This window comes from Monodelphis domestica, chromosome 1 (genome assembly GCF_027887165.1).
Source record: "Monodelphis domestica isolate mMonDom1 chromosome 1, mMonDom1.pri, whole genome shotgun sequence".
In the NCBI taxonomy this organism is placed as follows: domain Eukaryota; kingdom Metazoa; phylum Chordata; class Mammalia; order Didelphimorphia; family Didelphidae; genus Monodelphis; species Monodelphis domestica.
Window position 1 is genome coordinate 504,538,267 of NC_077227.1, and position 26,457 is coordinate 504,564,723.

At 39.8% G+C, this 26,457-nt stretch overlaps 1 protein-coding gene across 1 annotated transcript in view; it reads left to right on the forward strand.

Moving 5' to 3' along the window:
• Positions 1 to 22,764: 22,764 nt before the first annotated feature.
• Positions 22,765 to 26,457, forward strand: part of PTGIS (prostaglandin I2 synthase) — a 60,079-nt gene continuing 56,386 nt past the window's right edge. The window contains exon 1 of the mRNA XM_056812960.1: positions 22,765 to 22,940. Within this exon, the coding sequence (XP_056668938.1) occupies positions 22,867 to 22,940 (74 nt within the window). The 5' untranslated portion in view covers positions 22,765 to 22,866. The remainder of the gene's footprint in view (positions 22,941 to 26,457) is intronic.

Consider the following 26,457-nt stretch of genomic DNA (forward strand, 5'->3'; position numbering starts at 1 on the left):
AACTCAGGTCCTCCTAAGACCACAAGCTTAGCTGTAGGGTCTGTCTGCTGATTTCTCCCCAGAGACAGGGTCAATCCCTCCTGTGTGGGCAAAAAATGAACAATAACCAAGGCTATGGGTAGCTGAAGAGCAGCAAAGAATTCTTTAATACTCTGCATTTTTAATTACCTTGCCAGCAGAAGTCTGAAAACTCCTTTGCATCCAAAAGCATCCCAACAGCATGACAGTCCTCAAAAGTGTACCTAGAGTCTATGTAAATTGTCCCTTTCCTCCCTTTAGGTCATGTAATTCACAATGACATCAATTCAGTGATTGGGGTACTAAAATTTGAACATAATGAAGCTGCCCAGATGGATTTATGTTTTCATACAACTGTAGGGCCAGCATAACATAAAAGAAGTCAGCATAGAGAACTAAATAAGAGTTTTCTAAAGGTGATTCAGAGAGATTATTGTGGGACTTCTTTGCCATGTGCATTACAGTTATTCAGTGGTTCCCTGGACACTGGCAGAGCAGGAAGAAATGTTTCAGAATTAAGAATTAGGCAATGTTTAAGAGTGATATTTTCATTCCTTAACAAAGTTAACTCATACCTAATAAGCCTTTGATCTGAAAATGTCTATGTTCTATGTCAGGGCAGTAATGCTTTGGCCTCATGAGAGCAGAGATCAGTTAAAGGAGAAGCCAGCACTATGTCAGAGGCCTTCTCCATTAAGAGAGCATCATGCCCCACAGTCAGCAGCCACTACATCTAGCTGTACAGAATAGTAGGATCCTCAGCATTGTGTGGGTCTTAAGTCATGAGTCAAGACCCCAGAAGCCACTCTCCTCTGTTCATCTACATATGATGTAAAGGACTTTTTGTAGTCTGGAATTCCTAGAGCAGAAAAGGGCAGAATAGTCTGTTTTAATTCTTTGAGAGCTGACAGATGTTGGGAATCTAACTGAAAGGGTTCAAGGGCTGAATTGTTAGTCAGAACTACAAGGGACTAAGTAATTCCCCTATAATGGAGGATCCATCATCTACAGAATCCTGTGGTCCCCAAGATTGCTCTTTGTTGCCTCTTAGAAGAGGGACAAGAGAGTTGCTAAATAGCTTCAATGTGCTTTAGAGAAACAATGGGTTCTAGCAGGGAAAGCTTCATGGAGGAAGTGGTACTGAAAAAACAAGGGCCAGCTGGTACTTCTAGAATTTTGTTAGCAACAGTGGGTGTGGTATAATGGTTACAGTGCTGACCTTGTAGTCAAGTCAAGACACCCCTCCCTTTCTCTTTCCAGTCCTGCCCCACCAGACTGATTTGATGTCTGTCTCAGATATTTAAAAGGTGTGGATCTAAGGGTGACTTAACTTGTCAAAGCCACAGGTTGTTTTTTTTTTATCTAGCAAATGGGAATGATGGTAATAGCACCTTTGAAAAAAAAATATATATATAATTTTATTTTAAAAATATTTTTCCATGACTCATGTTCTCTCTTTCCCCTCTCCCCTCCCCCCTCCCAGAACTGACAAGCAATTCCAATGGTTTATACATGTAGATATTCTCATTGCCTACCTTACCGGTTGTTGCGAGAAAGGTCCCTTTAAAACTTCAAAGAACCACATGCCTCTAAGTTAGAATAGTCCCCTGTTTGAGTTTTAAAGGACCCCTTGGTGGGTTCTGTTTCAAGAGTCAGATAGAACTTGGACTAGGTGACATCTAAGGCATTTTCCATTTCTGAAGTTACATGATTCTGTTTCTATAACTGAATTAAATCTCTTTCAGGGTGAGAACTGGTCTTATGTGCTTTTAAAAAATACTTCTATAATCTTTTACAGATGTAAATCTTCTACAAATGTAATATAAATCTTTTACAGATGTAATCTACTCCTCTGGAGAAGAAAATGGCAAACCATTTCACTATCTTTGCCAAGAAAACTTCATGGGCAGTATGGCTCACGGGGTCAGACATGACTAAACACATCTTTAAAATTCTGAACTTAATAAACAGCAAATAAAATGAGCCTTTCCATATACAAAGTAAAACAGAGTTAGAGGGTTCTACAGGAAAGATCCTGTATATGTGGGATCCTCTATATATATGGCTTACTTTTCCTTTTAAGCATATGATAATTCAATATGTTTTATCTTCAAAGTTGTCCTGCTTGTCTGTATTTCTTTCTGGCCTCCCTTTTGTTCTTTTCTGGGCAACTAGAAAACCGTTTCAATGACCCTATTTCATTTTGTTTTTTAAATATACCCTCTCCCCTTTGAAAAAAAAATAAAGAAAAGGATTCCCTTGTAACAACTATGCAGAATGAAGTAAAATGGATTCTTATATTGGAGATAGCTGAAAATGAATGCCTCATTGTGCACCCTGAGTCCATCATCTTTCTGCCAGGAGGTAAATAAATATATAATCAGAGAGATGGGCCAGTCACATAGCAAGATAGAGGGATAACCAAAGGGATAATAGCTCTTATGCTCCATAGGTATCCTTGAGATGTTAAGAGTGCAAGATACGTGGACACCCTGTGGCAAGTTTTACAAAATGAATTTACATATATATGTATGTGTGTGTATTAGGGTACATTTTTTACTTTTCTTAGATTTCATCCTGTATTCCTTTCCTTTCCAGAGAATCATCTCTTATAACAAATAATTTTTCAAAAGATGAAGAGAAAAAATTCAGTAAAACCTATAAATATATAAAAAGTCTAATGTAATGTTCCATAACCATGGACCTCTAATCTGTGTAAAGGTAAAGGAGATATGTCTTCTTATGTCTCTTCTTTGGGAATAAGCTTTGTTATTTATACCTTCACAATATTCAGTTTTGACTTTTATGACTACTCTTCCATTTACATTCTTATAATCATTGTGTATATTTTTCCTGGTTCTAATTACTTCACTGTGTATCAGTTCATATATGTCTTTCCATGTCTCATTATTATTAAATTCATCACACTCATTGTCTTTCACAGAATAATAATATTCCATTATATATGTATATAGCTAAACAAATTGTGATATATATGTTAAAAGGAGTTTCTTGATCTCTCCCTCTGTCTCTTTAAGAGGCAGAAAAGGAGGCAGGAATAGAAACATTTCTAAGTAAGAGTTAGCAGAGAGCTGAAGAATCCATTACCTAGGAGATGAGGGTCATATATAAAGAGCACAGTTGAGAGTTTAGGGGCTCCTTTTCTCTGGGTTCCCTAGAGAGTGGGAGTTCTGTGTCAGTCTTTCTCAGTCTAGAGGAACTGGCAGTTGACTTCTGACAGTTTGGATTGAGATTCTGATTTAAGGAAGGTTTAGGAGATTAAAATTCATTGATTAGTTTAGGTAGGTAGTTAGGGAATATATTTCCAGATAGGAGTAGTGGAGTTAAGATAGGTCTGTTCTGGCAGGCAGAAGAACCTGCCCTTGAAGGCAGTTAGAGTTAGGGTTTTTTCTTAGAAATTTAAGTTAGGATTTGGATTTTAGGAATAGTTATAAGATATCAGAGTGATAATCCCACCTTCCTTCCTCCTATTTCCTGTCTCAACTTCTCAGAATAAACTAAGTGTTTGTGTTTTATCTACCTGTTCTTTGAACTTCTGTCAAACTCTTACCCAAAAAATTTTAACCCTTCACAGCCTGGCAATCCAGGTAGGAGTTTGGTAAATCTATTGTTCCTTTTCAATAATAGGAAAAAGCAGAAGTGTAACTATGGTGCTAGATATCATGGTACAGTTAGTGCAGGAGGAGGTTCCACTATACCTCAAACAACTCCCACTACTGGGGAACTTTAGTGAGATATTACATCTCACTATTCTAGATTTGCTCTGGTTATTGCCATTCATAAGATTTTTTGTTTTGTCAGGATTGATTCAAGGATACCAACTTTATCTGATAGTTGGTCAAATTTTCTCAATGAAAAGGAAACAGCTGAAAACTAATTTAGTTGAAACTAGAGTTGCATATCTGGAAGATTGCATCTCTCAGTTGACCACCACTATTTCACAACAAAATGAAATTTTTGCTAAGATTATCAAACCTGCCTCTCCTACTGCTTCTACTTCATCCACCAAAGCAACTAAAACTAAAGCCCAGAAAACAAAGATAATAGCCTACACCCATTAAGAGAAGTGCTAACTTTTAATTCTAAGAAGGAGTTAGTAACTCTTAGGCATCAAAGACCATTTATCCCTGAGGATATTGAGGGATTTAAGCTGAGTACCCATTCATTTGAGGAGGAACCCATAGCAGTTATTAAAAAAGCTTGAAACAATATGTAGACAATTTGATCCAACCTGGATTGTTTTTGAACATCTACTAGAATCTAGTTACTAACTAGATGAATTGCTAACCAAAAGGGAAAAGGATAAAATTATCAGACTTACAAATGAGGCTAATTGGGGAATGGGCTCAGTTCACTGGCCTGAGATGGACCCTCATTGGGACTTTAACAACCAATCAGATTATGTGAGATTGTGCCAAGCTAGGGAGGCAGTACTTAACTCCATGAGAGCATGTTCTGACTGTCTGGGAACTTGGACAAAATCTGAAAAATTAAAGCAAAAGATAGGAGAAAATCCTTCAAATTTTATGAACTGACTTATAGAACTAGGAGGAAGATAAATAGATATAGATTTGACTAGAGAAAAGGATATTAGACAATTGAGAAGGCAGTTTGTAAAAAATTGTTGCAAGGTAGTCAAGTACTATTTCAATACCAATTGTCCTAATTGGATGAATATGAACCTTGATGAATTAAGGAGAGTGGCAGTATATATATATATATATATATATATATATATATATATATATATGTGTGTGTGTGTATGTATGTATGTATATGTATATGTATATATATTATATATATATAATGTACATAATGAAAGGAAAGATGACAATGAGAGTGATTTAGTACATGCATTAAGAAATGAGATTAAAGTATTAAAAGGAAAAATTGAAAAATTTGAAAAAGGAGATACAAATTTTAGGGTAGCTATAGCTCTGGTGTGAGAATATACAAACCAAAGATCAATATGTTACTTATGTGGAAAAAGGGGACACCTAATGATAAATTACAGATGCTGGAATCAAATATTCAGTAATTTTATGAATAATTGGGGGAAATTTAGGAACAACTATGCTAGGAACAATAACTATTTTAGAAACAATAATAACAACAGAAACAATTTCAGAAATAATAATTATGGAAATTATGGGAATGATAGAAATAATAACCAAAAGGAGGCAAATGACTTGTTACAATATATCTGAAATCGGGCATGTCCACACAATAGCTGAAGTATAAATCCTCCTCAGTGAGAGGAATCTCAAAGAGGCATACATGGATTGCTATGAAGGTTTGATGGGGAGAAAGGACTTTGGAATCAAAGACTGAAACATTTGATTTTCCAGACGTAGATATAATTACACTGTGAATTTTAGATTTACTCCATCCTGCTTAGTCTTTAGAATTTTAGCAACCAGAAATATATATACACCTACTTAAGGATTAATTGTGGGGGATGATGGTCTATGACCTGAGTGTGCTAGCAAGTGACAAATCAGAAACAACTGACTGACCCCCTGGGCTGTCCTAAGTCAAGTTTAAGCCACCATTGGTACATGTGAGCCACAGGAAGTGATTTAAAAAATTGCCTTTATACTTCATGTCACTTCCTATGAGAGGGACTTTTGCGGCCTTGGTGGTGGTACTGGACTTGAAGAAGCTCCAGCATGGGACCTCAGACTGCTTCCCTTAGGTGACCATGTGATGAGTGTTAAGGCAGAATCCCCTTTCTCTGGCTTTCTGAAGGCACCAGCCTCCAAGAAGGCCCCTGATCTTGGAGGAGGCCTCATGGCTGGAAGCCAAGCTAGATTTAATCTTCTGGGAAGGCCCCTTGGCTGAGGCCTCTGAACTCCTCCTGGCTCAGACCAGGCCAGAGCAGAACTTCCCCTTTGTCTCTCTCCCTCATTCTTAATTTCTTCCTTTATTGTAAATAAACAACCATAAAATTCTATTCTGACTTGAGTATTTCACTGGGATTTAGAATTTAAATCCCTGGTGACCACTAAAATTTTATTCAGTCTCAACCCTAAAAATTTGCCCTTTACAACAACAGTCATACCAGTCCATTCTCCCCCAGATAGCATTGAACCACTGTGACTCTGAAAGTAGGAAATATGTTATATGATTGTCTTCTAGATACTGGGGCATCAAGATTTGTGCTAATGAGTACACCTGATTCTAATTGTAATTCTATTGGCTCTATTAATGTTGTTGGAAATCCAAAAAATCCACCTTTGTAAACCCAAAAGCTTTCACCACAAATAGTGTCTGTGGGACCTTTATGTATGGAACATTCATTCCTTTTAATTCTTAACTCCCCTATGAATTTATTAGGGAAAGATCTTTTGTGTAAATAAAGAGCCATGATAATATGTACTCAAGATGGTGGTATTACATTAGAACTACCTGAAGAATCTCTAAATTTGTTCCCTGTACTCTTTATAGATAGTCAGGAGATGGATAAAACTCCAACCTTTAAAATACCAACAGATATACCCGAATCTCTCTGGCCTACATCTTCTACCAATGTAGGCCTACTTAAATCACCTATTCCAGTTCAAATTAGAAAGAGAGGTGGCCTACTTCCATCTATTCTGAAATATCCATTATCAAAAGAAGCAACTGAGAGAATTACTCCAGTATAAATTATTTAATCAAACAGAAAATATTAATCGCATGTAAATCAGAATATAATACTCCTATTTTGCCTTTAAGAAAAACAAAATTAGATGAAAATGGAAAACCTTTTTATAGATTTGTTCAAGATATAAGGGCTATTAATAATCATGTTATCAAAAGATATCCTGTTATTCCAAGTTCATCAACTATGATTTCCTCTATTCCTAGCACTACTAAATATTTCACAATGGTAGATTTGTGTTCTGCTTTTTTTTTTTTCCAATACTCATCCATGAAGATTCCCGAAACATATTTGGATTCACCTGGAAAGAGTCTCAATATATATGGTTCCACCTGCCTCCAGATTACGTAGAAGTCCAACTCTATTTTCCGATTCTATTTTGACACAAGATTTGGCAAATCTCGAGTTTAAGGAGAGCCATTTAATACATTTTGTGGATGATTTGCTTTTGACCTCACCAATGCTGAAGCATGCCAAGAAGATAGCAAACATCTCCTGTTGGAATTATATAAAAGAGAACACAAAAATCTCAAAATCAAAGGTTCAGTGGTGTCTCCCAAAAGTGGAGTATTTAGAATTTGTTTTAGCTGAAAGTTGGTGGTTTTTTTTTCTCCTAAACATATTGAAGATATCAAAAAATTGAGTGTCCTATCCACTAAAAGACAGTTGAGAGCAATTTTGGGAACTACAGGATTTTGCAGACAATGGATTCCTTACTGTGGGGAAATCACCAAACCCCTTATAGCACTAACAAAAAATGCAGTTACTGAACCACTTAAGTTGGATACAGAACACCTAGCAGCACTTACTAAATTAAAACAAGCTATTCTATCTGCACCTGTGTTAGGTATCCTAGATTACAAAATACCATTCACTCTGCATGTACATGAACAAAGAGGAGTAGCTTCAGGTGTCTTAACACAAGTTTTAGGACCTGTTCAACATTCAGTTGCATATTATTCAGCTCAACTAGACCAACTAACTTCCAGAGCACCACCATGCCTTAGAGGAGTAGCTGCAACAGCTTTGCTAGTAACAAAATCTACAAGATTTAGTATTGGGATGCCCACTAATGATAATGTGCCCTCATGGTGTGTGTGTGTGTGTGTGTGTGTGTGTGTGTGTGTATTTTTGTATATATATATATATATATATATATATATATATATATATATATATATATATATATATATAAACAGGCAATTGATCTAATGGAAAGAATGCTGAGGGGGAAGCTAGGTAGCAAAGTGGATTGAGAGCCAGGTCCAGAGATGGGAGGTCCTGGGTTCAAATCTGGACTCAGACACTTCCTAGCTTTGTGACCCTGGGCAAGTCACTTAACTCCTATTACCTAGCCTTTACCACTCTTCTGCCTTGGAACCAATACACAGTATTGAATTCTAAGGCAGAAGGAAAGGGTTTTTAAAAAAAGAAAAAAAGAATGCTGAACTTGGAATTGCAGCATCCTGTATGTCCTTGGATAAGACACTCTGAACTCATTTCCTCATCTGTAAAATGGGAATTTGGGCTAGATAATGCATAAGGCCCCTTTTAGCTCCATATCTATAACTCTATGATTCCAAGACAGAATAAAATAATTAGCACTGCCAAGCAGTGTGTAGTCAGTGCCACCTCAGTATCATAGACTGCCAGTGCTATAAAAAGTTAGAGGAAAGAGATTCCCATGAGTCAGTGCAATCAGGGAAAGCTTCCTGAATAAAGTACTTTAGCTGGGCATCAAAGGAGTGATCAGGGTTTAGAGAGGCAGAGAGATGGAGGGAAGGGAATAGTGTGAGGACCAAAGTAGAGGCAAGAATGATAGATATACAAAGGAATAATAAAGTGGAGGAATTCCATGTGAACTGGAATGACCTTCAGGATTTGATACAGAGCGAAAGGAGCAGAACCAGGAGAACATTGTACACAGAGACCAATACCCTGTGGTACAATTGAATGTAATGGACTTCTCCATTAGTGGCAATGCAGTGATCCTGAACAACTTGGAGGAATCTACAAGAAAAAACATTATCCACATTCAGAGGAAAAACTTTGGAAGTAGAAACACAGAAGAAAAACAATTGCTTGAATACTGGGTCGAGGGGATATGGCTGGGGATGTAGACTCTAAGTGAACATCCTAATGCAAACACCAACAAACATGGAAATGGGTTCTGATCAAGGACACATGTAATACCCAATGAATTATGCGTCAGCTGTGGGAAGGGTGGGGGGAGGGGAGGGAGGGAAATAATGTGATTCTTGTATCCAAGGGATAATGTTCTAAATTGACTAAATAAATTAATTTTTAAAAAAAGAGTGATAGAGATAGAGCCAGCTCACTGGCTCAGTGGCAAGAGGGCCAGGTCCACAGGTCTATGGATGGGAGGACCTGGGTTAAGATCTGGCCTCACTTCTTAGCTGTGTGACCCTGGGTAAGTCACTTATGTGAAGATTGGATTTAGCTATCTCCTGATTATAACAATGAAGATACTTAGCTCTTCCTTTATTGGGAAGATTGAATTGTAATCTAATCTATTTGAAGTAGATCTTTCCATTTTAACTACAAAAAGGTGTTAAGTAACTACAAAAGGTGAACTAATCAAAAAAAGATGTTAAGTAACTACAAAAGATGAACTAACAACAACAACAAAAAAGATGTTAAGTAACCCAAAAAGGTATAATCTAACCAAAGAAGGTATGAACTAAAGAGTGAACAGTAAAAGCATCTGCTGTGATTGGTAGACATGAAAATTTAGGGGAGGTGACACAAAAGATATTTATTTATTTTTAAACCCTTACCTTCCATCTTGGAGTCAATACTGTGTATTGGCTCCAAGGCAGAAGAGTGGTAAGGGCTAGACAATGGGGGTCAAGTGACTTGCCCAGGGTCACACAGCTGGGAAGTGTCTGAGGTCAGATTTGAACCTAGGACCTCCCATCTCTAGGCCTGACTCTCAATCCACTGAGCCACCTAGCTGCCTCCAGAAAATGATCTTTAAAAAGATGACCAGAGGCCAGAAGAAGGATATATTCGATTTGAGATTTGTTGGATGGAGGATCTCTGACTCAGAGTTGAACTGGAGGAACTGGTCCCCTGGAGGAACTTGTGCAGGAGACCTCAGACTGCTTTTCTTTTTAGATGGTTACAGTTGGTGAGTGAACAGTTGACTTTGTGACCTGGAGGTGTGAAATCTCCAGGAAAGGCCCATTGTCTTGAGACTTTCTTCCCCTGGCTGGGGCTTAGAATTTCTAACTGGTATCAGAGGCAGCCAGAACACACTCACACACACACACACACACTCTCTCTCTCTCTCTCTCTCTCTCTCTCTCTCTCTCTCTCTCTCTCTCTCTCTCTCTCTCCTCTCTCTCTCCTTCTCTCTTATTCCTTAATATCTTCCCTCTATTGTAAATAAACTACTATAAATTCCATTTACTTTAGTAATTCATTTTGGGATTTAGAAATTAAATTCCTGGTGACCACCTATATAAAATATTCAGCACAACCACAACTAATTTTAACACTTAACCTCCCATTGTTACCTTATACTTAATCAATTCTAAGAGAAGGTAAAGAGGAGATCATTCTGGTTAAGTCAACATTTATTAATCATCTACTGTATGAGAGACACTGTTAGGTGCTGGAGAAACAAAGAAATGCAAAAAGACACAGTCTACTGGGAGAGAGGTTCATGTGGGGAGAAAAGGGAAATAAAGTCATATTTCTGTTTCAAAATGCCTTCAGGAGCACGGAAACAGTTTACATGAACTGAAGAGAAAAAAAAATTCTTTCCATAATTAGATTGAGATCCCTCAGCAAAAGGAGCCAGATCCCAGCTCAAACAACCAATCCTTCCAAATTCCTTAGTGAATTAGGAGAATCAGTTCTTTGAAGCTAGAATCCATGCTCATTAGGATGTTTATGGCGGTTATATCTTGACAGTGTCCACGTGTTATCAAGGCAGCCAGATAAAAGAGTAGGGAAAAAAAAGGATCAGACAGCTGCCTTTGCTTTTTATGGAGCAAAAAACATCTCGATATTTGGAATCTGCTTGGGAAACATCTGGATATTTGGAATTAGGCAACAGATATTAAAACACCTGCTTAGAAGTTGAAATTTCCCATTTTTCTATCTAGATTTTTTTTGGGTGGTTCCTTGGAAGCTGGTAGTTTGAATAAAAAATGGATATGATTAAGTTTCTCCAAAACCTCTTTTCCTTCCTTTCCTTTCTCATTTTCTCTCCTCTTCCCTCCTTCCCTTCCTCTTTTCACCTTCTTTTCTACCTTCCTTCTTTCTCTTTCCTTCTTTTCCTTCTTTTCCTTCCTTCCTTCCTTCCTTCCTTCCTTCCTTCCTTCCTTCCTTCCTTCCTTCCTTCCTTCCTTCCTTCCTTCCTTCCTTCCTTCCTTCCTTCCTTCCTTCCTTCCTTCCTTCCTTCCTTCCTTCCTTCCTTCCCTCCCACAACTTCTCTCCTCAAAGGCACAGAGCTGCGGTAAAAGCTATTTTGATTAATTAAAGATCTGATTCTGTTCAGGTCTGACCACAGACAGAAGACAACCACATCTCAGAAGAGTATTGGTAACTCATTAGATGTGTAACTTACTTCATACTGTACAAAGAACTTTATAACAATTATCTTGTCAGACACCCTGTGGGGCATGCATGATGCAGATCAAGGTCACCATTTGACACATGTAGAAATGAACACTTAGAGGAATTATGAGGTTTACCCAAAGTGAAGAAGCTTGAATTCAAACTGAGGTTTCCCTATAATACTCCAATGTTCTCTCTCTTTTCTTTTAACCCTTACTTTCTGTCTTAGAACCAATATTGCATATTGGTTCTAAGACAGAAGAGAGGTAAGTGCTAGGCAATGGGAGTTAAGTGACTTGCCCAGGGTTATACAGCTAAGAAGTGTCTGAGGCCACATTTGAACCCAGGACCTCCTGTCTCTAGGCCTGGCTCTTTATCCACTGAGCCACCCAGCTGCCCGCTAAAAATATACATATTTTTAAAAAGAGCTACCTCATCAAAGGAAGGAGATATTGTCCATCCATCCCAGGCGGGATGACTTCTTCTCAGGGATGTTGTCGAGGGGGTTCTGAAGCTGGATTGGGTGGGACTGACTTGTCCAAGGTCCCTTCCAGTGTCAAGATTCTTTCATTCCACACAGGACTCCCCCAAGGCTCTATAGGAAGCTGGTGGAGGAGGCAGGATTAGGACAGTGTGTCTCCTGACTTTGGATGGAGGGCCCTTTCCATTGTCCTCCTGCCTCCCCTCATCATCATTATTAGTCTTGGATCTAGCTGGTTTAAATGCATTAGAGAATTCAAGCATTTGCCAAGTGTTTTTATAATCACCTATTGTTGAGATTAGAATCTCCTGACACGTGTCCAGAAGTGGTTGCTGAACTGATGCCAGCCCATAATGAATCCTCATTTCCTTAAGGTTCTGGGACCTGAGGCAGGGGAAGGCCGGCTGAAGGGGAGAAAAAGAATGTGACACCTTTGCCTGCGGGACAGCAGCAACCTGAAAGTGCCCGAGAAGGGGTTGGGGTCAGCAGGCAGAGGGCCCAGTGTGATCCTCCAGTGGGTGGATCCTGCCTTAAGAAAACCCAACATAGGAAAATTCAGGTGAACAAAATAAATACGTTATGGGTAGAAATCACGTATTCAGGAGACAGGCCACTATGCTACATGGAGATTTTTGTTCAGTTGTGTCCTACTCTTTGTGATCCCATGCAACACAGCTATCTATCCAGGAGGGTTTCTTGGCAAGGAGACTGGAATGGTTTGCCTTTCCTTCTCTAGTGGCTCCTTTTGTCAGACAATCAAAGATTAAGTGACTTGCCCAAAACCACACAGCTAGGAAGTATCTGATGTTGGATTTGAACTCAGGTCTTCCAGACTCCAGGTCCAGTGTTATCCAACACAGTGTTATCTAACACTGAGATTAGATACCATAACTTGACAGTGGTTTGAGTCAACAAGGTATTTTCTTCTTTTTTGAACCCTTCCCTTCCCTCTTAGAATCAATACTGTGGTTGGTTTCATAAGGCAGAAATGTAGTGAGACCTGGGCAACAGGGATGAAGGGACTTGCCCCAGGTCACACAGCTAGGAAGTGTTTAAGGCCAGATTTGAACCCAGGACTTCCTGTCTCTAGGCCTGGCTCTCTATCACAGTCCCCCCATGTCAGCATGGCTTTACTGAAATTCCTCTAGTAGTAGTTAGCAGCTCTTGAATAGGAGTGTAGGAAACAAATGGTGGAGGTAACCCTGGGTCAGATTTGGACCAGGCATGAACAGAGGTAGGAGAAAGAGACAAAGGATTCAGAGGAAGAGAATAATGTGGAGTGGAACTGGTTGAATGCAGGGCTGAGTGCAAAGAGAAGAGAAGGAGAGGACTGGAGTGCAGTAGGACTGGGAGGTCAGGGAAAAGTGTAAGGATGAGAGATCTGAGGCACATTGTAGGAGAATGGGGAGAACCCAGGACTTGGAGGTGGTAGGGAAGCCTGGGTTCACACTCCATCTTAGCCACATACTTTGTTTGACTCCAGACAAGTCACTTAACCTTGGTGTGCCTCTATTTCCCTATCTATAAAGTGAGGAGGCTGGTCTCAAAGGCTTCTAAGATTCCTTCCAGCATTAAATCTATGACTCTATGGTATTTGCTAAAAGACAGAGACCTGTTTTAGAATGAGTTATTCAGTGGGAGAGATGAAAGGACTGGAGGTTGGGATGAGAAGTGTGTAATTGAAAATTTGTTACCCTAAAAAAAGAACTACATTTCCCAGGAGCCCACTGACTTCCTATCATTACATACTTCCTGTAGAAAGGGGATATTAGGCAAGGACGTGAAGGGTCCTGCCTCTTTACTTCCTGTCCCGAGCTTGGTGGTGGTAAGGCGGGTGTTTGAACTGGTTGATCAGCAATGGGCACATGGTTTTTATTTTGTACCCTCTTTATTCCTTGATTTCTAATGATCTTTTAGTAAACCTCCTAAACTATAATATTTTATTACTGAGATTTTAATATTTACAGAGGGGATATTCAGAGCTTTGGATCATGGAAGTGTAATACTTTGGACTGAGGGTAAGATCATTCTTGTGTGTAGTCCCAGTGGAGGATAGGTCATAAAAGCTGAGGAGATAGATGGACCATGTATATCAGAGTCTCCAAATATGAGGGCCTTCCAACATATTTCCTTCATTTGTTCATTGGGTACGAATTATCTTTTTGGAGTCAAGATTTCTCTAGGACTTGACATGAGAGTTTCTTGAGTGTGAGCACCTCTATGCTATATATGCTTCTATATGAGATTCATATGAAGTTAGATGATAGAGTTGGAGGGTGCCTGGGATGAAGCTCTGGGCAAGAAGTATAGGACCCGAAGGGCACAGGTGGTATTTAAAAGGAAAGGGCTGCAGAGAACAGATCTGAACAATGAACACCTTTAATAGAGATGGGTGCTTGGGAATGAGATTTGGATTTTTGGACCTTTGCTTAAAACAGGAGTTCTCAACTTTGTGTGTGTGTTTGGCAGTCTGGTGAAGCTTTTGGACCCCTTCCTAGAATAATGTTTTTAACTATAAAATAAAACAAGCTATAACAATTGTTGTTGTTGAATTTCTTTTCAGTTGTGTCAAACTCTTCGTGACCCCATTTGAGGTTTTCTTGGCAGATACTGGAGTGGTTTTGCCATTTCCTTATAGAACTAAAGGATTTACTCAAGGTGTAATAAGTGTCTGAGTCTTGATTTGAACTCAGGTCTCTTTGACTTTAGACCCAACACTCTGTCTGACATACCACTGTACCATTTACCTGCTCCAATAATAACAATACTTACAAGCAATTTTTAAACATTTCCTATATGTCAGGCACTGTCCTAAGTTCTGGGAGTACAAATATGAACAGAAAGAAAAGTAGTCCCTGCCCTCAAGGAGCTAACATTCTAAAGGAGAAAGATAGCATATAAAAGGAATCTGAAAAGAGTGGGTGGAGTTAAAGGTAACCAGCAGGGTAGAACAAGTCTGGAAAACTAGAGCCATCCCATCAAAGGGAGAAGTCAAAGGAAGGGAGCAGAGTCACAATATATGAATTCCAGGGCTAGAGTAAGATTTCCTGATGAAGAGTTGGGGCATTGTTGAGGAGGTCTGGAATGAGGTGTGAAGAGGAATGAAGATACCTAGGACAACAAAGGAAACCAATCATATTGAAATGCAATGATCAGAATTAAAAACAAAAAAGGGCAGAGACCGCAAGTTAAGAACCCATGGATTAAATATAGGAATGGATTTTTGGTCAGGGCTGGACAGAAAGTTCCTTCTAGAGTTGGTAAAGATGTATGTGACTACAGTGGTGTTAATCTCATCAAAAGGACTTTAAATTGAGAATCAAATGAGAGAGTGAAAATTGCCCATTTGTATCTGCCAAGCCAGATAATATATGCATGTGTGGAATGACTAGCAATAGAAATCAGTAATACATTGGAGATAATATCCAAGAGAGAAAGCCACAAAACACACAAACTCAGAAATCTATACCAAAAGAAAAAAAAATCGCATAAATATGGGTAATAAGCAAGTCATGTGTGGTTTCTCCCATTAGAATATGAACTCCTTATAGGTAGGGCTTAAATATCCTGGTACTTTGCACAGTATCTGGCATATAATTAGTGCCTACTAAATACTTGTTACATGTTAACTAGCATTACTGTGCTTTTTCTGTTCTTAGCTTTTCAAGATGTGTTCTGGCATTCTAGACTTGGCTTTTAGTCCAACCGAGGCTTAGATCCTGCCTTCTATTTACTATCTGCCTAACCATAGGAAAGTCAGTTAAAGTTTTTGAGTCTTTTGATTCATCTTTAAAATGAGTATAACATTAATGCAGATTTCTACCTCATAGGGTTATTAGATTCAAATTATATGTCAATTATTATCATTTTGCTCTGCATCAAATTACACAAATTTCTCTTAATTTTTTATGTACATCATTTGTTAGAGGACAGTTAGCATCCCATTATAGACTATGATTTGCTTAGATGTTCCCCAGCTGATGAGAACCCGTTTCATTTCTGGCTTTTCACTAACCCTAATTTATAGGGTTCCTATAATTGTTTTTGTATATATGAGAATTTTCCCTCTGTATTTGATGTCCTTGAGATATATGTCCAGGAATGATTTTGCTGGGTCAAGGGGTAATGCATAATTCTGTGATTTTTCTTTTCTTTTTAAACCCTTACTTTCTGTTTTATAATCAATACTGAGTATTGGTTTCAAGACAGTTGAGTAATAAGGGCTAGACAATTGGGATTAAGTGACTTGCCCAAAGTCATACAGCAAGGAAGTGTAGGAGGCCAGGTTTGAACCCAGGACCTCCCATCTCTTGGTCTGCCTCTCAATCCACTAAGCCACATATCTGTCCCCTATGACTTTTCTAATGTCAATAAACTCTGGACTTAACTCTCCTGACTCACTTATAATATAGATGTGAATATGTCTCATAAAACTGTTGGTCCATGTGTGATATAGATATCTGAGCTGAGATTTGTTTCATCTCATCTCCAAGGGAGACCATGATTTCTATCTTTATGGAGAGTAGGACTAGGAGGCACCAATAGTAATCTAGGAGGAAAGGCACACAAAGTGGGGTCCTGGGCTAAGATTATTTTTATCTAATATCTGTGGTTTAGGAGTAGGATCCTTTTGGGGTTTAGGATAAAAGCTACTCTCCATGGTTTCATTTAAGGGGGGAGGCTTTCTGTCAATTTAGCTCTGTCTCATCAAACGCTTGTCATTTGAAAGACAATCAGAAAAAGTTAGTAAGTCTTTATCAGAGTAAGTAGTGAGCAGAAATATGAGAAGTTATACACATTAGAGTAGATGGAAAGATATATGCAATCCTTGTGCTAATGAGCTTGATTTTGTTTCTTGGAAAATTTTGGGGATCATTGAAAAAAAGAAAATAGTGATCTCTAAGAGCCAACAGAGCTTCATGAAGAATGACTCATACCAGACTAATGAGCTCTTTGATTGGGAGCAAGATAAGAGCTTAACTCAATAAAAAAGATTTCATCAGGAAGTCCTCTCATAGCAGTCTCTGCAATTGTAGGCGCTAGAAGTAAAGGGATATGTCAGGGCTCGCTCCCCAATTTTTCTGCAGCAACAGAGAGATATCCTGTTTGCCATTCAAAAGTTCTCTTCTTTCTTGCCCTTCTCTATGTCAAAATCCCCCTCTACTTCCTTCACAAGATGTTTAAATATGAAGTTTCTTTTCCACTTAAGAAGTATCAAAGATTCAGAGTTCTCTCAATCGGGAGGCATATTTCCCCTTCTTTCCCCCTCCTACCCTATATACAACACATAAGAGACAGACAGTTAGGGGCTGTTTCTCAGAAATCAGACCCAGACTTGAAGAGGGAGTGGAGTTGTATTTATATAGTTCCACATTATTTTTCTGGTCCTGGTTCTGACTAGAAGGGAGGAAACGATGGGAACTTTGGAAGGAAAAGGACTACTATTTCAGAATTTGTGATAGAGGAAAGGAAGAAAACATGTTTCCACTAAAAAAAGAAAAGGATAATTAATCATCTTTAGACTTTTGATTCCTAGAAAAAGTCTAAAAAAAAGTGATAGCTTGTGAGCATTTAGAAAGGAAAACAAGCTAAGGACCAAATCATCTTCATAAAGAGTTGCCCATACAAAACTGACTCCAGTCACAGAGTGTCAGAATCTAAATCATAAAGAACCGAAAAGGTCATCAAATCTTCTCTACAATATACATGGTTGAAATCCTAGATTTTTGCCTTCTAGAATATCACATTCCAAACTCTCCATTTCTTCATAGTAGTGGCTGCTAAATCTTGTATGATGCTGACCATGTCTCTGAGGTACTTGACTTTTTTCTTTCAAGCTACTTACAGTATTTTTTCCTTTACCTGGGAGCTTTCATTTTGGGGTTTCTTTCAGAAGGGGACCAATGGATTCTTTACATTTTTATTTTGCCCTCAGGTTTTAAGATATTTTGACAGTTTTCTTCTATAATTTCTTGAAATATGATGCCAACTCTCTCTTTTTATTTAAAGCTTTTAGGTTGTTCAGTGATTTTTAAATTATTTCTTCTCAATCTATTTTCTAGGTCAGCTATTTTCCCTATATGAGATATCTCACATGTTTTATTTTTTCAGTCTTTTGACTTCTTCAGTAAGATTTTGACCCTCTTTTTACCAATTCTCTTTTCATATATTTCTTTTATAGTTCTCATTTCTTTTCTTGTTTTTCCTCAGCAACTCTCATTTTGTTTATTTTTTAAGCTCTTAACTTCATCTTAGAATTGATATGAATATTGGATCCAAAGCATAAGAGCGATAAGGGTTAAGCAATTGGGGAAAAGTGACTTGCCTGGGATCATATAACTATGAAATGTCTGAGGCCAGATTTCAACTTAGGTCCTCCCAACTCCAGGCCTGGCTCTCTATCCACTGAGCCATCTAACTACTCCCTCTCACTTGTATTTTATAATAATTTTTTGCTCCTTTTAAATTCTTTCTTGAACTCTTCTAGGAATTCTTATGAGCTTATGTACAATTTGTATTTTTCTTTGAGGTTTTACTTGTAGATATTTTTAAGATACTGACATCTATATTTGTGTCTTCTGCTTCCTTTTCATCATTAAAGCTCTTTAGGGCTGGATTCTTTCTGTGTTTTACTCATTCTTATGTTCTACTTCTTGACTTTGGACTTTAAGCTACTGCTAGGTTCTATGCACTTCTGGGGGAGACATCTGACCTGAGCTTCTGTCCTTTTATAACCTTCTGCCACTTCCACAATTCAATTTATATCTTTGGGAAATTTTTCAGTGCTCTCAAATTGGTATGATCTGGAGAGAAGTCTATTCACTGCTGTCTTTGTCTAATCTCAATGTAAGTTCCTGATTCAAGTTTGGTTCTGTTGGCTTGTATGTGGTTGAGTTTCAGTATACCTGGGGAGGTTCTACACATTCAGAACAATTGTACTGCTGGCTCCTCTTGGGTCTAGGATGCTTTCTCTGATTATTCCCCCACAAGCTTATTTGCTAGACTCAAGACTGAGTTTCAGCTCTGCTCATGAACTCAGAGCAACACAGCATAACTACATTCCCCAAACTTGCTCCTTGGTCAGTTCTCAGCTAAGATTTATTCACTCAGGAACTACTTCTCTCTACCATGGATCTGTGACACTTGGCACAGCAACCCCATAAGACTCATTCCTGTACCCAGTGCTAGGTTGGGGATCTGCTAGGATCTCTTTTTACCCTAGTGCTACCTTCTTTGATGCTCTGTTTCATCCTCCTTTTGCCCCTTATGTACTAAAATGCTGCTCACTTCTGACCAGCCCTCATAACCAGTGTTCAAAGACCTCTCTATCCATGCCCAATGTTCGAAGACCTCTCTATGTCCCTAAGCTATCCTGGGTTGGGAAAATGATTCATTTTGACTTTTTCTTGGCTATACTGTTTTTTTTTTTAAGGTCATTGTGAAAGAGGTATGCTGTGTAAACTAGACAATACATGACAAGTAGTCAATCCACTTTTTCTTTAAGACCAGTCAGGAAGGGGGGAGGGTCTATTAGCTAATCAATAAATAGTCAATCAATAAATATTTATTAAAAGTCTACTATGTGCCAGGCACTATGCCAAGTACTCTTTTTTTTAAACCGCTACCATCTGTCTTAGAATTATTATTGTGTATTGACTCCAAGGCAGAAGAGTGGTAAGGGCTAGGCAATGGGGGTTAAATGAAGCCCAGCATTAAACATCTGGGAAGTGTCTGAGGTCATATTTGAACCTTGGACCTCCCATCTCTAGGCCTGGCTCTCAATCTATTGAGCCACTTACCTTTCCCTTTCCTCTTTTTTTTTAAACATTTCATTTTAATGTTATATTTTCTTAATTAAATGCAAATAAAATTTTTTAACATTCATTAAAATTTTTTTTGAGTTCCAAATTCTTTTCCCCTTCTTCCCTGCTTCCTCCCTCCTTGAGAAGGCAGTCATTATATATGTGTGCAATAATGCAAAATATTTCCATAATAGCCCTGTTGCAAAAGAAAATGTAGACTACCCCCCAAAAAAGACTAAGAAAAAAAGTTTTAAAAGTATACTTCAATCTGCAGTGAGACTATCAGACTTCACTCTGGAGTTATAACATTTTTTCAGAATTGCTTTGGATCTTTGTATTGCTGAGGATAGCTAAGTCTTTCACAGTTGATCATCATACAATATTGTTATCATGTATGATGTTCTCCTAGTGCCAAGTGCTCTTATGGTAGCCCTTTCCACTTTTGGATAACTCTACCTGTTTGGGGGCATTCCTTTACATAAAGACTAAATTTTCCTCTTTAAATTTCCATCCATTACTCCTGGTTCTGCCCACTGGGATAAGCAGAAGAAATATAACTCTTCAACTTCTTAGAAAACAGCTATTATATCTTCCTTAAGTATTTTTCTTACCTAGGAGAAATATTCCCAATTCCTTCAAATAGTCTTCATGTGGTATGTTTTCCAGGCTCTTCATCATTGTGTTTGCCTTCCTATCATTGTTCTTCAATTTTTCAACTTTTTTTCCTTAAAGTATGGCACCCAGAACAGAACAGAGAGTTCCAGATGTGGTCTGACTAGGGCAAAGCACTATGGTACCAAGGGGGTAGGGGAAGAGATTAAGCATTTATTAAACACCTATTATGCACCAGGCATTGTGCATAACAGGCACTTTACAAATATTTCATTTGATCTTTACAACCACCCTGCCAGGTAGGTGCTGTTATTAATAGCATTAATATAGTTGAAGAAACTAAGGCAAAAAGAAGTTAAATGACTTGCCCAGGTAGTTATCTGAGGCTGGATTTGAACCCAAGAATTCCTAACTTAAGGCCCACTGCTCTATGTACAGTGACAACTAGCTACCTTAAAGCTGTAACCAGGTTATGGCAATTGAATTTTTGACCAAGGATGGAAAATTTAGAGGGCATTGATAGAACTTTTGGTCCTTGAGCAGCAGAGAAACAACAGAACTTAGTACCTAATTAGCATTGAACTACCAGACAGGCAGACCTGGGAATAACTATAGACATAATATTTCAAAAAGGCTCTTCAACATAGATTTAAACAAATATCTGATTAAACCTTTCATGTTATCTTTGTGGACAAGATGGATAGATGTAAACTAGATGTAAGTTAGAATAGTTAAATGAATTCAGAGATAGTTGAATTCCTAGACCCAAAGAGTAGTTATTAGCATGTTGCTATCACATTGAGTAGTAAATACAGCAGCATGTTGAAGTCATTGATCCTTGCCTCTGTTCTATGGAACATTTGTATTTATGGCTTTTTAAGGCACAGAGAGCAAGCCTAGGTAACTTGACAATGATATAAGGCGGAGGGGGAAAGATGATAACCCATTGATTGAAAGTCAAGATCCCAAATTATTTTAGCAGATAGAATAGATAAAATTTTATAAGATTAAATCAACTGTGGACAAATGTAAAGTCCCACACTGGTTCAAATAGTCAATGGCAGAAAAAAAGTATGGGGAAGTTTAACCAGAGAACAGTTCATGTGAAAAAAGATTTAGAGGTTTTACTGGACTGCAGGCTCAATATGAGTAAATATTGTGATAATTCAGCAAAAAAAAAAAAAGCAAATGTAAACAGAAGTAACTGAGGGGGTGACTTTCCAGCTGGGAATCCTAGGTTCAAGTATCTCACCTCTGATACATATTGCTGAGTTATCCTGGGCAAATCACTTTACTCCTCCGGTTCTAGCGGTATCTGTCTCCCATTTTAAATGGCAAAGAAGGTGCTGTCTTGAATTGGTAGAGATTTCTTTGCCTTGAAGGAAGCAGTGTGCTATAAGCTCAAGGGTCGGGGCAGTGCAATGCAGGGCATCCCAGGGATGGAGGGAGTCCTTGGAAAGGCAAGGAAGCAGGAGTGGAATACTGAGTTTGGGGTTTACCAATTAGGTCAGTAAGGTTGGAACACAGTGAGTGAGTGGAGTGCCTAAAAGACTGGAAGGAGGCGTGGCTTGCCCTGCTAGAAAGTGAGGTAGAATAGAATAATAGCTCACTGTTATTCAAATCACTAATTGTATGGCACCTTTGGCTTCAGATTTACACGTAGGGTTCTTCTTAGCAACCCTGTGAAGCTGGTAATGCAAGAATTACTCCTATACCGAGGTGGTTTGTTTATCATCACACATCTCTTCGTTTCTCACCTAGCTGCAAGGACTCTTCCATTAGTTTCCATTTACGTATTGTCTCGCTTCCATTTACGTACTGTCCCCCCCCCCCATCCCCCTTTAGAACGAAAGTTCCTTGCCAGCAGACTGTTATTTCTTTTCCCCTCTATTTGCGTAGCCAACACTTAACTCAGTGCCCGGCACACAGTAAACATTTAAATATGCACTGACCGACAGTCTAATCCAGGTAGTAAGTTTTGGAGCTAAGTGTGCAAACGCTGGTCTCTCTACTTCAAGCTCATCACTCTTCTACTATTCTTCAGTAAAAGACCTCGGGGTGAGTGTGGGGGATGGGGGTGGGGTTGGATAAAAGCTCCTCTTACTCTAGCAAATGCACTTTCCTTTGAAAACTGGGAGAGCAGCTGGGTCCTGACTTTCACTTGAGGATGGAAGAGCATCGTAAAACTGGAGACGCCTGGGGCGGGGAGTTGGGCTGCTTTTATGAGCTAAGGGGTTTCTTGCTTCCAAAGAACTGGAATGAGGATGGAAGTTTTCTAAAACCCCCACCCCCAAATCCTACCCTTTCCTCCAGGGACCCTCTCAAAAGGCTATTTTGGAAATGGGGAAACCGAATCACAAGTGGCTTCGAGCTTTCAGTAAATTCTTTGAAGGTATGGACTGTGGTACTTCTGTTTATAACCCGGGGGCTACAAGTGCTGAACCTTGCGCACCGCAGATGCTTAATAAAAGTCTGAGGAATTGAGCCTGACTGTCCAGCCCCTCCCAAGTGGGCTGAGACTCAGTTCGGAAAGGAAACCCCTTGGGACCGGGAGTGGGCGGTGCGTGGCTCTGGCCCATAGTTTCAGCTCGGAGGGGGAGGGAGGGTCCGGGAGCAGGAGCAGCACCAGAGGCTCTGGGTTGCCACAGCCCGAGCTTCCACCTGCAGCAGCCAGACGCCTCTGCTTGGTCCCCTCCTCAGCCATGCCGTGGTTCTTCGTGGCCGCGTTGCTGGCGGCGCTGCTCCTGCTGCTGCTCCTGTCCCGCCGGCGGATGCGGTGAGTGGGCCGAGTCCAAGTCATCTTAGACCCTCACTCCCTGTACCCCTGTTCCGCGCGCTCTCCCCTATCCCCCCTCGTCCCTCCACCCCCCCTCCCCCCGCGAGGTTCCTGCTCCACATCCCGGAGCCCAAGGTGACGCGGGATACCCAGGTCCTCAAGCCAGAATTGTCCACTAGAGGAAGGTGCTTAGAGGTCCCGGAATGAGAAGCTCAGTCTGTTTGTAAGGGAAAGGGGATACTGACTGGGATCGGGCCCCGGAGACCCTAATCCTAGCGTCCTAGGAATCCTAGGAAAGGGGACCCAGGCGCAAAGGAAGGCATGACTGGGGAACCCCCAGTCTCACAGCCTTTAGAGAGACTCCTGGACTCCGTGCTTGGTGAAGCGGAGAGCTCACCCCCACCCAATAGCTTAAATTCCATTTTTGTAATATCTATGTGGCTTTGGTCATTGGAGAGAACTTTGTAGAAAGAACTCGTTTTCTCTGTAAGGACGGGGGCTGAGCCAAATGATCTCCAAAGCCCTTCCTTGCTGTTTGGGTCAGTCCGATTCCTCATGAGTTGGAGGGGGCCTAAGTGGAAAGGAAATTGAGACTCCTTTTCTTGGTATACCAGGTTGAGCAAATAGGAATGGAAAGGTATTTCCAGGGGCTGCCAGGACTGGCAGAGTAGGGATCTATTGGAGCCGGGCACCAGGCCTGGGAAAACCATATCTCCAAGAGCAACTGACCGGGAGTCAGAAGGCCTGGCTCTACCATTTAGATTGCTTTGGGAAAGTCACTTACCTTCTCTTGGCCTCAGTTTCTTTCTTTATAGAATGAAGGCGTTGGACTAAATACACTGGAAGGAGGAGGCCCTTCCAGCTTTGGCCTCTTACCTTATGCTTTGTTGTGCTCTTTCCAACTATGACAATCTGTATTTTCATCTGTGCAAAATAATGAGGAATTCCGAGTCTAAATGACCTCTGCGGTTCCTTCTAGGTCTAAATGTCCTCTCCTAGGATCTCTGAAGAAAATTAAATTGAACTTGTAACTTTCCTATGTAGTTTTTCATCCTACTTGGGTTCAACAATTCAATATTTTTTTATTCCAGATTTTCAAAAGTGCCTGCTGGGTTGGCTAAAATCTGTCTAGAGATTTCTCAGGGACCTAGATCTTTCTTTCTTTCTTTTTAGATTTGAAAATTTTTATTTAATTAATTAATTTAGAAATTAATTAATTTTTCCATGGTTACATGATTCATATTCTTTCCCTCCACTCTTCCTATCCCCCCCCCCCACCCCCCAGCCAAGGTGCAATTCCACTGGGTTTTACATGTGTCATTGATCAAGACCTATTTCCCTATTATTGATATTTGCACCGGGGTAATCCTTTAGAGTCTACATCCCCAATCATATCCCCATCGACTCATGTGATCAAGCAGTTGTTTTTCTTCTGTGTTTCTACTTCCACAGTTCTTTCACCTAGATCTTTCTTAAGTTTCACAGCACAGAGTATCTCCTTTACTCTTCTGAATGCCTTTATTCCCTATGGGCTGGTCACACCCCATCGTTACCCATTAATAAACAAGTTAGCCCTTGTTATCTGTTGGTGCAATGTCTGGTGCTTAATATAAACTCCCCCTGCAACCTAGATGATTCTTGGGGAGCCCTTTCCTTTGGGAAAGTATAAACACATTTGATATTAGCCTATTGGGAAGGTTTGACAGGGCCAAATAAATTCATAGGTTCTATTTCTATTTGGTTTGAAAACATATATTTGTATATTTTCCTGGTTTGAGTTATTTACATCTTTAGTGTCCTTAGCATGGAAAGTCCAGAGCTTATTGTGAATGTCAAGACCTTTTCCTTTGAAAACTCCTGTTCTGATCATAATTACACATATTATATGATACAACTCATGAAGCATTCTTTTTTTAAACCCTTGACTTCTGTCTTAACATCACTTCCAAGACACAAAAGTGGCAAAGGCTAGGCAATCAAAGTTAATTGACTTGCCCAGCTTATTCTCAATTCTAAGACAGAAGGTAGGCAAAGGTTAAAAGAGAGACGATATTCTAGGTTGGGGAGGGGGTTCAATAATAGTGTTATGAGAATCACAAGAGTAGTACATTAAGGAAACTATATACTGAAACCCACTAAAGTCTGGTTCACACAGGGGAATGTCATGAAAAGCATTTGGGCCAGAGTCAGGAGATATGAGTTTAATTCCTGGTTCTGCTACTGACTTGCTGCGCGGCCTTGGGGAAGTCAATGACTTGTCTCAGCCTCAGTTTCCTTATCTGTTCATTGAGAGAAGGTGAACTGGAAGATCTCAAAGGGCCCTTTTAAATCTAACAGATGGAAGCGAAAGGGAGCAAGGCCAAGTGGGGACAATTCTCTCTCTCTCTCTCTCTCTCTCTCTCTCTCTCTCTCTTTTAATCCCTATCTTCTGTCTTAGAATCAATACTGTGTATTGGTTCCAAGGTAGAAGAGTGGTAAGGACTAGGCAATGGGGGTTAAGTGACTTGCCCAGGGTCACACAGTTAGGAAGCAGTTTTCTCCTTTTGACTCCCTTTCCCCCAGCTTGGGGAGCTGAGATTGTTTTCCTGTGCCTGGGGATTTGCTTCTTGGTTCCCAAAGAAAGTAAGGGAAAGTGAGAGGCTGACCACAGACCACAGGTCCTGAAATAGATTTGGCTTTCACCACTCACCACACCCAGTGATGGAAACTGAGTTCACTGCCCAGATGTGTCAGAGGCCTGGGCTGGGGATCTCAAGATGGCAGGGGGTGGAGGGGCCCCTTCCTCCCAAGGTTAGGGCTAAGACTTCCAACTTGAAGCTGCCCACTGGTGGCAACATTTCCTGCCTTTGTCAGTAAGTAAACCCCTTGGAAGTTTGTTTGCATTTTCTACTTTTTTTAGAAATGGGAAATAGACTCAGCCAGAAATAATGCTTCGTCTCCCCTGGAAGCTTCCAGCTCTCCTAAGGGTTACCCCATGCTAAGGGGAAAGTTAACACTATGGGTGCCAGCCAGATGGAGTGATGTTAAAGCTCCTTTCTGACCTGTGTTGAGTTGGGGAATAATCAGGAGGCACTTCCACTGTCCATTGGATGAGCCTGAGGGCAAACTATAGGGTAACTGCTGCTTCCAGTATTAGCTCTGCCCCTGGGACCCTCAGCAGATTATTTCTCTTCTCTGGGCTTCAGTTTCCTCATCTTTAAAACTGAGAATTTGGCCTAGATGGTCTCTAAAGCATCTTCTCGATTCTAAGATGACATTTTAGTTCCAAGTTCCCTTGCAAGACAGATATATTATGGTCTATATCTAAGACCTTTCTCAGCTCATGAAAACATTTTCAGAAGCCCAGGAATAGGGTGAGCAACTCCAACAGTTCAGAGCAGTGTGTCCTTAGACAGTGACCTTTCCTCCTCTGAGCCTCATCTTCCATTGTAAAATAAGGGAATTAGACAGCTGATCTTTAAGTTCTATTCTTTTTTGGGTAAACCGTTACCTTCTCTCTTAGAATCAATACTGTGTA